The 12,871-nt window shown below is 41.1% G+C and overlaps 1 protein-coding gene across 5 annotated transcripts in view; it reads right to left on the bottom strand.

Moving 5' to 3' along the window:
* The window catches only part of LOC148017088 (CBS domain-containing protein CBSCBSPB3-like), a 40,863-nt gene extending 33,536 nt beyond the window's left edge, over positions 1-7,327 (bottom strand). Inside the window, exons 1-10 of one of the 5 annotated variants that reach the window (XM_087663463.1) lie at positions 7,131-7,327; positions 6,390-6,590; positions 5,537-5,705; positions 5,321-5,453; positions 5,037-5,207; positions 4,868-4,946; positions 4,636-4,749; positions 4,480-4,546; positions 4,292-4,397; positions 4,148-4,206 (exon numbers count right to left, since the gene is read on the bottom strand). In XM_087663463.1, coding sequence (XP_087519589.1) covers positions 4,148-4,206; positions 4,292-4,397; positions 4,480-4,546; positions 4,636-4,749; positions 4,868-4,946; positions 5,037-5,207; positions 5,321-5,453; positions 5,537-5,705; positions 6,390-6,544 — 1,053 coding nt within the window. In that variant the 5' untranslated portion in view covers positions 6,545-6,590; positions 7,131-7,327. Of the gene's footprint in view, positions 1-4,147; positions 4,207-4,291; positions 4,398-4,479; positions 4,547-4,635; positions 4,750-4,867; positions 4,947-5,036; positions 5,208-5,320; positions 5,454-5,536; positions 5,706-5,913; positions 6,038-6,389; positions 6,591-6,707; positions 6,731-7,001; positions 7,078-7,130 lie in introns of those variants that run through there. The other 4 variants (XM_087663461.1, XM_087663462.1, XM_087663460.1 and 1 more) reach the window with 4 other exon arrangements.
* Between the last annotated feature and the right edge of the window lie 5,544 nt (positions 7,328-12,871).

Here is a 12,871-nt window from a genome sequence, read left to right on the forward strand (position 1 = left end):
TGCCCTGTCTCAACAGCTTGTAGATGCAAAGAACTGAAGAAATCAATCATTTACTACTGTTGCCCTGTCTCAACAGCCTGTAGATGTTATCACCTGCTGTTGATTGGTCTTCTCCAACCCTTGGCTGCCTTAGAAGGTCCTCCAATGGCTACAAATCAGACCAGCAGCATCTCCTCCCTCTCTCTTGTAGGCTAAATACACTAAAAATGCCCCTCTCCAACCTCTAAAGACGTTTTTCAGTCTTGTATGGGCATTTTTAACAAGTGGCAACCTTTTCAAATAGTTTTTCCAGCATTAGCCATAATTAAATATTAATTTTAAATCTTTAAATACTAAAAACTAATGTAATAACTATTTCAGTGCCTTGAAAAATAATCTGACTGGCCAATAATTAAATTGGCTAGGCATCTTCCACTCCCGAGTATCTCTGTGCCATCTTTGACTATCAAATTGACATTAGGTATCATTAAATGTCACTTCTCTAGTGTCACCAACTAACACTTATGGCCAAATGAATAACCTAGGCCAACAACTGACACCAGATACCATCAAGTACATGTGCGGCATAACTTATAGCAACTTTTGCCTTTGACATCCCGTAATTTCCTCGAGTCTCGGGTTCGTAAATTTACTTTAATCCCAGTTGCACCTCACATTGCAACATTTACTTAATCATGTGATTAAATATTAATCCACATATTAAGTGAGATTTCAAAAATACATGTCTTCATGACAGTGGCAAAGAATTCAAAGTCGTAGAGATCCTCTGAGCGTCAAAGTAATACTCATCTACATTCATCAATTGCTTGCACAAATCCTAAATTTTATTAAGGTGATCTTACATAGCATCACCTTCTTCCATCTTCACATTTTCAAGCTCCTTCTTCAAAAAGGAAATGCAAGAATAACTTTTTTCAACAAATATATCCTCAAGGATAAGCCATGCTACTCGAGAAGTAGCAATAGATCGAATATACAGGATTATAAATCGTTGAACTACCAATGCACTGAGTGACAATGCTTGGGCATCCCTGGTGTCTCAAGCCTTCTATACAATTGTTTTTGGGGTGGTGGTTGAATGAGAGCTTGCCTTTGACCACGGTCTCCTTGTGGAGAAGTTGCAGAAGAAGCCATATCACTAGGACAAACTCCTTCCCCACTCACATAATCCCAAAAAAAATTTACAAGTGCATTCTTCATCATGAAGGACAAAAGAGAATAGTTGTTGCCATCCAATCTATCTTCTTTTGATACATAAGTGAAGACATCACTTTGTCCTTGATTTGCCATGATAAATGTCACTCTTCCAAATGCACAAGAGCAATAACAAAAGCTGGTCTGACCTGGAAATCTGCGAATTTTCAGAGATTACAACAAATGCCAAGTTATAATAACTAAATTGTGTCACACTTGAGCACTACTATCTCAATGTGCTGAAATTACAACAAATGCCAAACTATAATCAACTAAACCATGTCACACTTAAGCACTACTGTCTCAATGTACTGAATTTCAGCAAGTAACATATTGCTCAATGCAAAAGAAGTGCTTGGCAGCACTAAAAACACAAAAGCCCAAAAATTGACCATCCAATGTGCAAGATTTCAATCAATTTCAAACTAAAACTTCAGTACATATATCAATCTCTGCCAAATATACAAAAGCCCCAAATTTGCTTACTCAAATGCCAACAAATTTCTGCAATTTATGCACTCAAAAATCTATCATAGCAAAAATTGACCTTTGCCTACAAAAAGCCCTTTGCTTTAGCTCTGATATTCTGAATAAAATAATAAAATATACATGTGGCAACTGCAGATAAGCCAAATGAACACTAATGTGGCAATTGGAACTATCAAGATAGGTGGTGAAGCTGTCACAAGACTGGTGAAGCTACCCGCAGATGGAGGGTGGCCGATGCAGATGGGCAAAGCTGCTTAAAGCTGGAGGCGAATGAGCTGCAAGTAAGACTGGCGAAACTGGCAAGCTAGCGGGCAGTGCAATCTAGCTGCAGGCGGCGAAGCCTAGTGCGAGCGGACTGGACAGGTTGCAAGCAGTGCAACTTGGTAGACAAGGTGCCAACCGCTACGCTAGGCGAGCTAACTGGGCAGTGCGAGTTGCAGGGTGGCCTACAACGTAACTGCCTATGGAGCTGGCAGCTAGGGGACAGGGTAGAGTCGTGATGGCAGCAAGCAACCCAGCTCAACTTAAAAGTGTGCAAACAGTAGAGAGGGAGTGTATGTGGTCACTGCTCGACACTTGATTAATTGGAAAGTGTGTAACACAAAGTACAAAGTATAACCCTTAGACTTTAGGGTTGTGTAAGTGGCTTAAGGTGCGTTCACACACAGAAGTATGTAATGTGTGGTAAGTGACCAAACTGCATAACATAAATACACAAATGAAGAATAATGTGATTGGGAAAAAAAAAATCTCTCTTACAGAGAGTAAAAAGTGTCCCAATGTCCTGCATGCGAATCACCGATACTTCTGTGTGAGCGTAGGCGAGTAAACCCAACAATTATATAATAAGATCTTGAAATATAATCTAAAGAAATATTGCAAGGGACTCCAATTACTGAGGCTAATCAAACATCAATAATCTCTCTTAAAGATCTCAAGCCTAGTGTGGTTTTGGGCAACTTTGTCACAAAGAAAGCGACATTCTCAAAGCTTGGTCACAAGAAATCCTTGTCTATGAGAGAAACAATGTGGGATCGCATCGAAACTATATAGGACAATTGTCTAAGCTAATGTTCTATGAAATTGGATTTAAATGCTAGCTACAATTTTTCGTTTTGGGCAGGCCAAAGTATTCATTTGCATTTTTTAGCACTGTATGGTTGATTGGAGGCCAACATTGAAAATGCCAAGGTCATTGTGGACCCTTTTGTGTTGCAAGAAATCACTAGAATACAGCCATTTGTAACCAATTTCAAGCGTACATCGATAATCTAAAGAAATACCAAAAGGGGTGCCAAGCTTTGGAGCCAACATGTGTCCTGTGTAGTGAAGAAGCACTCTAGCTCCGGTTGTGTGTGGATTTTTTCCCCTGAATTACTATTAAGTTAAATTAAGTATTTGGTAAAATGTGCTCTATCCTTTGGGATTCTGAAGGCTAGCTTCAATGACCAAGAGGTAAAGGTTCCAAAATTAAAGTCCATTCTAATTAAAAATCTTAGTGAAATTTTGCTAAAATCATTAAGTTCATTCCTCATTCTAGTGACAACGAACCTCAAGAGTATCACCTAGGTGTATTCTCCTAACAATCAATAGGAGTGGCATCTACTCTTATGAGGTAGAGATACAAGACATGATCTTCATAATAGAGGCAAATTCTGCTTTGCCTCACAAGGCAGCATGTTTTGAAGGTCCATTGCCGGCTAATCTTCAACAAGGGAGCCCTTCAATTTATGCCACCTTGAAAGAGCTCTAGTCCTCCATTATTCACTCCCTTTGAAGGCATTTGAAGTAGCTTCATGGAGATTCTCAACATAGACAAGAGCTTTGATAGCTAGTCCTTCACTCTTAGGATTATCATAGTTTATCCTTAACACTACGATATCAAAAATAACGGCAGCCCTTCGATATATGCCACCTTAGAATAGCTCAAGTCCTCTATTACTCACTCTCTTTGAAGGCATTGGGAATCGCTTATGCCACCTTAGAAGAGCTCAAGTCCTCTATTATTCACTCTCTCTGAAGGCATTGGGAATTGCTTCATGGATTTACATTATGGTCTTCCAAGTAATATAATTAGGCATACTTTATTTTACATGGCAAGCAACTTGCTGCAAATATTAAGCACTTACATGCAAGGATTGGTTGTAAACAGGTACCATAGAATCAGCATACAGGTAGCCCTTGAAGGGACGTCAAGTAGATGCTTCACTTGAAGCAATTGGTGATGTAGTAAGCAATTTTGTGAAGAGCTCTCTTAAAGGATAAGATATATGCAAGCTGACGTAGGGTATATGAGCACTATTGCATGGATACTTATGAAAAACATCCAGGACTAAATTTACATCCATGATGACAGACAGCAAGGCAGCTTCCCCAAAACCCAATGGGCCAGGTTTAACTGGAATGAACACAAAATCCAGTCATCAGCAGACAACAACATAAATGTTTAGGTAGAAGCACTTACAATGGCAACTGCCACATGCGTGAGATGCAAGACATCCAGACAAGCAACAATAAAGCCATCTGCAGCAAAACAGCAAATGTTCAATTTGCTAGCATGCACAGTTACAATAATCATAAATCGAATAATCCAGCTACGTGAGATTACCTCGATCTATCACAGGTAGATGAAGGAACTTTCCATCATGCATGGTGTGAAGAGCATCAACTATTGTTGTGTCAATTGTGGCGCACTCTGGATTAGGAGTCATAACCTGTTTGTAGACCATATTTTCAAAAATGATACAGTAAACATAAGGCCATACATAGCTCGCAAGCTGTCAGTAAAGCACAGACCTTGTCCACAGTTGTTAGTTCAGGTGGAAGATTCTGAGAAACAACTCGCATTAAGATATCTTTCGACCTACATAGAGACATAATGTCAAAAGCCCTTCACACTATCATAATAGTGCAGCTCCAAGGTAACTCTCCAAGCAACACTAAGAAACTCACGTAAGGATGCCTTGGGGCTTGTTGTTAGTTGCAATGATTGCTGAATTGACACGAAGATCGCGCATTTTCTTTGCAGCTGTATAGACAGTATCTGATGGCAATATGGTTGCAACCCTACACTTCACAGAATAACACAATCAGCACCAGAAACTTCAAAAAACCTCACTTGTGATTGTGCGGGTCAGTTTTCTTTTAATTTAAAGTGCTTTGCTACATCAGCTCTTTCACTTACTTGGAATTATCTTGAATGACCGATCCTAGAGAAGGCCGAAACATCTTCTCACGAAGTGTTTCAACAAGATTTGAAGACACTGGAACATAAGAGATGTTTAAGGGTTCCATTGGTTGAGAACAGGCAAAGCTGAAACTTTAGATCTTTGCTTCACCGTCAAAGCACTTACTTGAAAGACCATTTCCCCACTGACGCTCTACACCCTCAACAGCAGCAGCAATCGCATTACCCTTCTCTGCTGCTTTTTCCATCCTGGCGATTGCATCGTATAGGCATTTCGTAATGTCTAACAAAGCAATAACTTCACCATTTTCCACAACTGGGAGATGTCGAAACTTGCCTGCAAAAATGATCAGGTTTCAACCAGCAGAAAAACTAAAGTAACTCCACAACTGGCCAAGCTGAAACAGAAAGTGTTGTAGCCTTAATGTACAGTTTTATAAGAATTCTCACCCTGAACCATCTTCTGCAAGGCTTCCACAGCAAGTGTATCGCTCATCACAAAGACTGGGTTCCTTGTCATGACTTTGGATACAGGAGTATCCTCTGGCTTCATACCCTCGGCTATCACCCTAGTTGCTACATCCTGGCTCTCCAAATGCACTGACATGTTAATTTGGAATAAATAAAAGGGAAAATATAACCTGAGCCTCATCAAGGCATAGAGACCTTATCCGTTATGATGCCGCACAACAAAGCACTTGAATCAGTTAAGAGTGCAGCATCCACTCGACGAGTAGCCATCCGTCGACAAGCATCTAGAACTGTTGTGCCATCAGGAATTGTCAATGCCTTTGATAATCTCAACCTTCTCACAGTTCGTTCTCCTGATCCTGACCTGTTAAAAAAAATCACCTCAGCTGAACTTCCAAACAGATTGATCAATACAGCAATATTGCATTTGACACAACTACTTGTTTTCGAGTCTTTTAAAACCCGCAATACTCAATTATTTTAAAGATTTTAATCCCAAAAGTCATGCAAATAACAGTTCATATACATATGGTTGCAAGCTTTCAAGATTCAATTACAAATCTTGTAACTACCTGAGTTGACTCTACAAGACTATATTGATGAGTCACAACAGCATGCAGTTATGCTGCATGGAACTGCTAACATTAGAAGAAGATTCCAGATCCTATATCTCATTACATACGCTCCATGAGAGAGCTGTTATCATAAAAGGTAATTAGAATGTTTTGCATTTTCCCAGGCTGTTGATGTGGAAGGAGCATTGCATGGTATCAAAATGATGATATTTTACTTGTCTTATATTTAACCTGTTGCAATTAACGCATATACTGTCCTGCATCTTCCATAAGTTATTTTGCTGCCACCGGGACCTCTACTGGGTATTCAAACAGGGGACAAAGGCATATCAAACCTTTCAAAACCTATAACATTGCCCATGAATTCTAACCTTGCCTGTGTCTGCGTAATTTCAAAAAGTGTGATCGCTTTGGAATCTACAAAGTTGAGAGATGCTTATTGAAATGAGGTAACAACAGCACTTGAGACTTACGATGATCTAACCGTGTTCGAGGCAGACTTGCGTACTCCACCCAAGCTCCCATTCTCGGATGGTGGCTTCTTTTTGAGCAAGGAGGGTCCTCTTTTGGAATAGCTCTGCTGCCATTTGGCGGGGCCGCCAGGACTGGGCGCACCTTGGTTGGTCATGGTGCTCCAAACTGTCCTGCACGGCCTCTCTCTGCGAAATCTCTAGCTGCAAGCAATGAAGGCAGAGCAGTCAAGACAGATCACATATTATTTTATTTTTATTTTCTCGAGATGCATCTTTTCTCTGTGACCTGTTTGTTTCCAAAACACACACAGTGCACACCTCCTTTTTTTTGCGCCCGGCCCGGGGGGGGGGGGGGGGGGGGGGGGGGAGGTGGCGCGCGCTAGTGGGTGTCTATGAAAACCATTGTTCCATTGTATCATAAATGTGCAAACCTCGTAGAGCTCTCACACTCGCACACCCACCCAAAACAAACATGCGCGCATTTTATTTTCAGAAAACACACCCACCCAAGATTTTTTGGAGTCCTTGTTACACACACGCACATGCGCCCACGCACACGCACACGCACACGCACAAGCATGAGAGAGAGAGAGAGGGGGGGGCAGTGGGCACCTTAAGTTTCTCTGCAGCCTTTCTCACTGGTGAAGAATTCATACGTACGTGTGTGTTTATTTTTACTTATATTTGTGTAAGTTATATGTAGACACAGAGAGAGAGAGAGAGAGAGAGAGAGAGATGCACCTTCAGATTCTCTCCAAAATTCAAAGCTCGATGAGAGGATACGAAGCCGCAGCCGCAGATGGAGAAAGAGCGACAGAAGAGGAGACGGCTGCAGGCTGGAGTCTAAATAAAGAGAGAGAGTGGTATAGAGAGAGAAGCTGATTGCCGGGAAACCTTCAAACCTCCCAAGTTTAGAAAGTACTCACCCTCCATAGTCCATACCTTTGTGAATGATAATGACCTCCGGGACCTTTTGTTGGCTGCGAAAAGACCACCAAGAAAGTGCAATGACACATGCGAGTATATTTACGCACTCACCTGCCGTGGTGCTATTGTTGGTGCTGATGTTGGCTGATTTGGGGATAAATAAAAAGTTATCCTATGCTATTGCAAGCTTATTCTGACTAAGGTCAGGTGAGTGAGGAAGGAGGTGGCATTCAAGTAACTATAATCAGCCAGACATAACATTAAAGTCCCATTAAGTCTCCTAACACGTGGCAACTCTTAGGTCCTACATGCATGCAAGCGCTTGGAGCTAGCCAATGAGGAGGGGAGGAGGAAGTTTGTGACTCGCACCATGGCAAGAAACAAGCCCTAAGTAATGGTACCGCTAAAAGGCTACAGGGAACGGTAAGAGATGCCTTCGAGCACAAGTGCCACTATCAATGGACAAGATCAAGCAACGCTTTGCCATCTATGACCATTTTCAAATGATGAAGTGGGATATGCTCTGAAGATGATGAAGGATGTGAAGTCCCCAAGCCCGAATGGCATGCCGATCAAGCTCTACAAGGCTTTTTGAAGCACATGTGGTAAAGATTTCATAGCTTTCTTTGATGCATGTATGAGGGAAGGTAGTGTACACGTGGAAGTAAACATCGAGCTGATCAAGTTGATCCCCAAGTTGGCAAACCGCTTATGGATGAACCAATGGAGACCACTCACCATGCTCAATGTGGCATATAAGCTAATAGCTAAGATGATAACACCAAGTGTCAAATTCATTCAATCAAGAACCATCCATCCCATGCAATATGGCTTCATTCACCAAAGGAAAATCCAAGATGCCATACTAAGCTTAGCAACCTTGGTGGATTGGGCAACTACAAGCAATCATAGGGGAATCCTAGTGAATATGAACTTTGACAAGGCATATGTCAACATTAGTTGTGGCATTTTATCTTATCAAACATGGAAGCTCCTAGCTTCGGGCACCAATTTGTGGTGATGATCAAGGCTTGATTCTCCAAGGCATCGGCCCGTGTGTGCATTAATGGCTCACTTTCACAAGATTTCTCTCTACAAATGTTAATAAGGCAAGGCTACCCCTTGTCCCCACTCCTTTTTGCCAATAGGTAGCAACAAACCCATTGATACACACATCGAATGGCTAACTCTAAGGGGAATTCTTAGGCCTTTCAAGCTGCCCGAGGGAAAGCATTTTATCAACAATTCTTTGCAGATGCATGGTGGAAGTGGAAAAGGAACATACGAATGAACTAATTGACACCCATCAGCTCTTCTCTTGAGATGTTAGAATCCATAGTAAGTCGCCACAAAACAAAGATACTCTACTTGGGGTTGGATTATTCCCCTAAATAACTAACCAACTATGGCTTCAAAACAATCGAGAAGGGATAAGTTTTTTGATATCTAGGCTACCCACTAGGTCTAGGCCTCAACAACAGCAAAAGTTTGATTGGTTCCTTCCCAAGGCCAAGACCAAAGTCCATGCTTGAGTGGAGGAGAAGTCAACATTAGGGGGCAAGCTCCTAACATTTAATTCCATGCTAGTACCTTTGATAGCTTTTGTTGCCACAACCTTTGGATTCAAAGTAAGGTGTTGGAATGACATGGAAAAGACCTTTAGAATCTTCCTATGGACCTATGGGGAAGATCACCAATGGCACTTCATCCCATGGGATCTAGTAATAGTTGAAAAGTGCGAGGGGGGATTGAGGATAAAATCTCTTAGAGACAAGGTTCAACGGATGCGCTTAGGAGCCTTAGGAAGGCTATAATCAATGCAGCCCATGAGCAGTCATAATAAGGGAGTGGCTAGCAACAAGGAGCAAGCTCCTTAGTGGCCACTAGTTCAATCTCAAATGGCATGACACACTTTTCTGCAAAGGACTCACAATTAAGATCTTGACATTAGAGATGGCACAAAGCCTAATGAAGGAGTGGAAGAAGGTGTTAGATGAAGTGGATTGGGTAGAGAGCAAGGAGGGGAGGCCGACCTGAGCCTTTCAAGGGCCATATTGTTGACAATCCCAATGTGGGGTTAATCATGGTGTGTAAGGTACGTAATTGTTATAAAATCCGAGACACATGCTCGACTTTCTTATATACTTAAAATATATATGGCGAATATTATGTTAGCACAAAGGGAGAGTAGATGAGAGAAAAGAAAGAGGTAGAGAGAGAGGTAGAGAAATTGGCAACACACTAGGGACTGGAAGATGGGCTAGTCCCCCCCCTTGTGGAGCTATATAAGCCAGTTCTTACTTGTAGATCTTGGAAACAAGATCATGGTTCCTTGCACGGTATACAACCGGCTAACACTTGCACAACTTGGAAGTTGGCACCTTTTGATCATTCTTGAGTCTCCTTCTCTCCTACACAATATGTGTAGGGCTCTCCTCTTGGCACTTGATTTCAGCGGAGCTTCCACAGCACTTGCACCTTCTCTTCTCCTCTTGGAACTTGATTTCAGCAGAGCTTCCGCAGCACTTGATTTCAGCAAGGCTTCTACAATACTTGCACCTTCTCTTTTCCTCTTGGATACATGCAAAGTGATGCTTCGTTCACCCCTCTCTCATACCCAAAGAGAGCCTCCTCTTTTATAGGCTTTCAAGAGCTTCTCTTCTTGGAGAGAGAGTTGAGTTGTTCTTCATGCAAGATGTGGTTATTCCACTCTGCAGCACTAATTTCAAGATATCTCTTTGTGCGTTGTTTGGATGAAAAAACGTCCAACACGAAAGTTGTAGATCTCGCTGTTTCCGATAACCTACGTGGGCCGTTTTTAGAGATCGTTTTTCTATCGCGATATATTTTAAAAATAGCTTTTTCAAAAAAATAGCTTTTTAAACTGTACTCATAACTTGTGGTCCATGCAACCACTTTGAGTCATAGATAAGGAGAGTTCATTAGATTGCCTTGGGCCTCAACCTTATCATTGAATTCCACACAAAAGCTTGTGTCATTTTAGACCTTAGAAAGAGAAAATCACTTCTCTCCTCACTTCTAGAGGATCACATCTCTCGTCTTTCTCAATGAAAGAAAAGACCTTAAACCTTGACTTGTAGGGGAGAGGATGACCCCAAATGAATGCAATGCTCATTACACACAAGTAAAACATTCTCAGGCGTCCTTGGATGCACACATAAATACATAACACATGCTAATGCACTTCCTCTTCTTAGAACTCAATCCATCTTCATTTATGTGTAACTCCTTGGTTATTGTGTACACTCTTACACTTGGCAGACACTTCTTTCCCCCTTCATAACTTGTACTGCATGTACCAGATATCCCCATCACAGTGCTCTGATCACCCCATTAAGTGATGCACTAGGAATACTGGTCTCTAAATGGTCTCATGGCCATGCTAGATCATCATTAACACTTAAAGAAAAGTGAGTCATTAATTTATTGATATGAATTTATTAAATAGAGAATGCGTAATAAGCAATCAATTTAGTGACAGTAATCAAGGTGGATTATAATAGACTAATAAAGACATGGTTACAAACTAATTGCATGCTCAATAATGAAATTTTATATTCCACCCACAATGCTACAATATAAGGCTTCTTTTATAAATAGCCTTTTTCACTTTCACTCATACAAGTGGCCATCTTAGGTGGCATCCTTATCTTGACTTTTCTATAGTCAATACTTATCCACTCGCCTTGCACCTTTGGGATGTTGACACACTTATACCTTGTCACCCATCCAATGTAGCATTTTGCAACCATAATTGCCACATATGGCTCTCTCTAGAAGCCTCAAGAATGGATACTTACCAATAAGGGACCACCCTAAATTAGCATGCATCATTTACAACAAAGGTCTTAGGACCTAGGTGAACATTTGGAAATCTTGCTCCTTGGCATAGCTCATAGGAGAGGATATATCTTGGCAATACAGGAAGAGAGGTTGCTTGGGTAACTAGAGTCGAGGAGGGATGGCCAACCTCTCACACTCAAAGGATTTGGAGGTGCTGAGATGCTTCCAAACTAAAAGAGGAGTCACAATTATTGATGCCCAAAGAATGAAGGATTTTCAAAAGAGGAATGGCCGCTTATCTTCAAACTTTGTGAGCAATGGAGTAGAAGATACACCAAAACCGAGTTGAGAACATGGAAAAGAAGGGTTAGGAGGATCTAGAGTTGTACCTCCTCACGACGACTAATCTAGTGGTGTGGAGAACCATCATGAACAAATGGTCAACTAAGGAGAGGTTGGCTAAGTCATGTAGATCCTCCCCAATGTGTGGTCTATGCAAGAGGAACATGGAGTCCCTGTAGCACCTCTTTGGGAGTGCCGAGAGGTGATACCCTTGTGGCGTAAAGTAATGAAATGGGTGGAGAACATGAGTTTCTATGGAAAAATAGATTGCAAATGAGCTCTCTTTAGGGATTTTGGTAGAATGAATGACTCAATGGGTAGAGCTATGGACATAATTAGGGCTATCCTAATGAAACAAGTATAGAGATTTAGAAATATCGAGCTTTTATGAGAATAGATGCTCCAACCTAGACTTTACACTATGCAAGGAGAGTATTTTGATGGCCTTTAGTGAGCTTGGTAAGAAGAGGTCTAGCTATATGGCCTTTCACATGTTTTTAAGGATTTCCCATTGAGTCCCAATTGACGTGTCACCATTAGTTGGCTTATGTATATATTTTCTTCCTTGCACCTTAATTAAAAGATACATTATTTGAACAAATCGATATTCCTAAATATACTTGTAGTAGTTTCATTTATGTAGAATGATCTCATTAGCAGCTCCTTTGCAACTCAGTTTCTTTACATGAGATTTGGAAAGGTCCTCAATATACTTTGCACATGTGACATTTATGCATAAAAGGGCATTGTTAGATTGTTTGCACATCACATGCTCATCCATGTTATCAAAGAATAGCAAACAATAGTTCCATTGCAAACAATACCCAAATTTGGACGTGCACCCCTCTATTTGATGACCGACATCTCATCCTTCATCATGGGTTTTTATATTTTATTTTTATTTGCATGGGGTTTGAAAACTATGCACCGTGCAGGCCTTCTTTCTCTAGAACCTTTATCTCGTCATCACAACTGCTAGTCTCAGCATAATAGAGCATCAAAGAATTCGCCAAGAGATCTCTCTCTCTCTCTCTCTCTCTCTCTCTCTCTCTCTCTCTCTCTCTCTCTCTCTCTCTCTCTCTCTCTCTCTCTCTCTCTCTCTCTCTCTTTGTGTGAAAGCAGCCCTCCCATAAACAAGAATGAACACAAAACCAGGGACAAAGCACACAGAATCTATGTGTATGGCTCTACCATTAATCTCAAAACCACAAAGAACTTAAAAACTCTCTCATGAATAAATAGAATCTTCATCTTCATCATCTTCCATAGCTTTGATTCCACAAAAGAAAGAGGAAAGAGAGGAAAACATTTGCACAGAGAAGAGAGGAGAGAGAAAATTTGGAACCATACAAAAGGGGAAAGTGCGTGTCTTGGAAGAAAGGGAAGAAAGAGGCACATAATAAGCCGTG

The sequence above is a fragment of the Lygodium microphyllum genome, chromosome 22, assembly GCF_053477565.2.
Source record: "Lygodium microphyllum isolate KBCC chromosome 22, Lygodium_microphyllum_v1.1.10, whole genome shotgun sequence".
Lineage (NCBI taxonomy): Eukaryota > Viridiplantae > Streptophyta > Polypodiopsida > Schizaeales > Lygodiaceae > Lygodium > Lygodium microphyllum.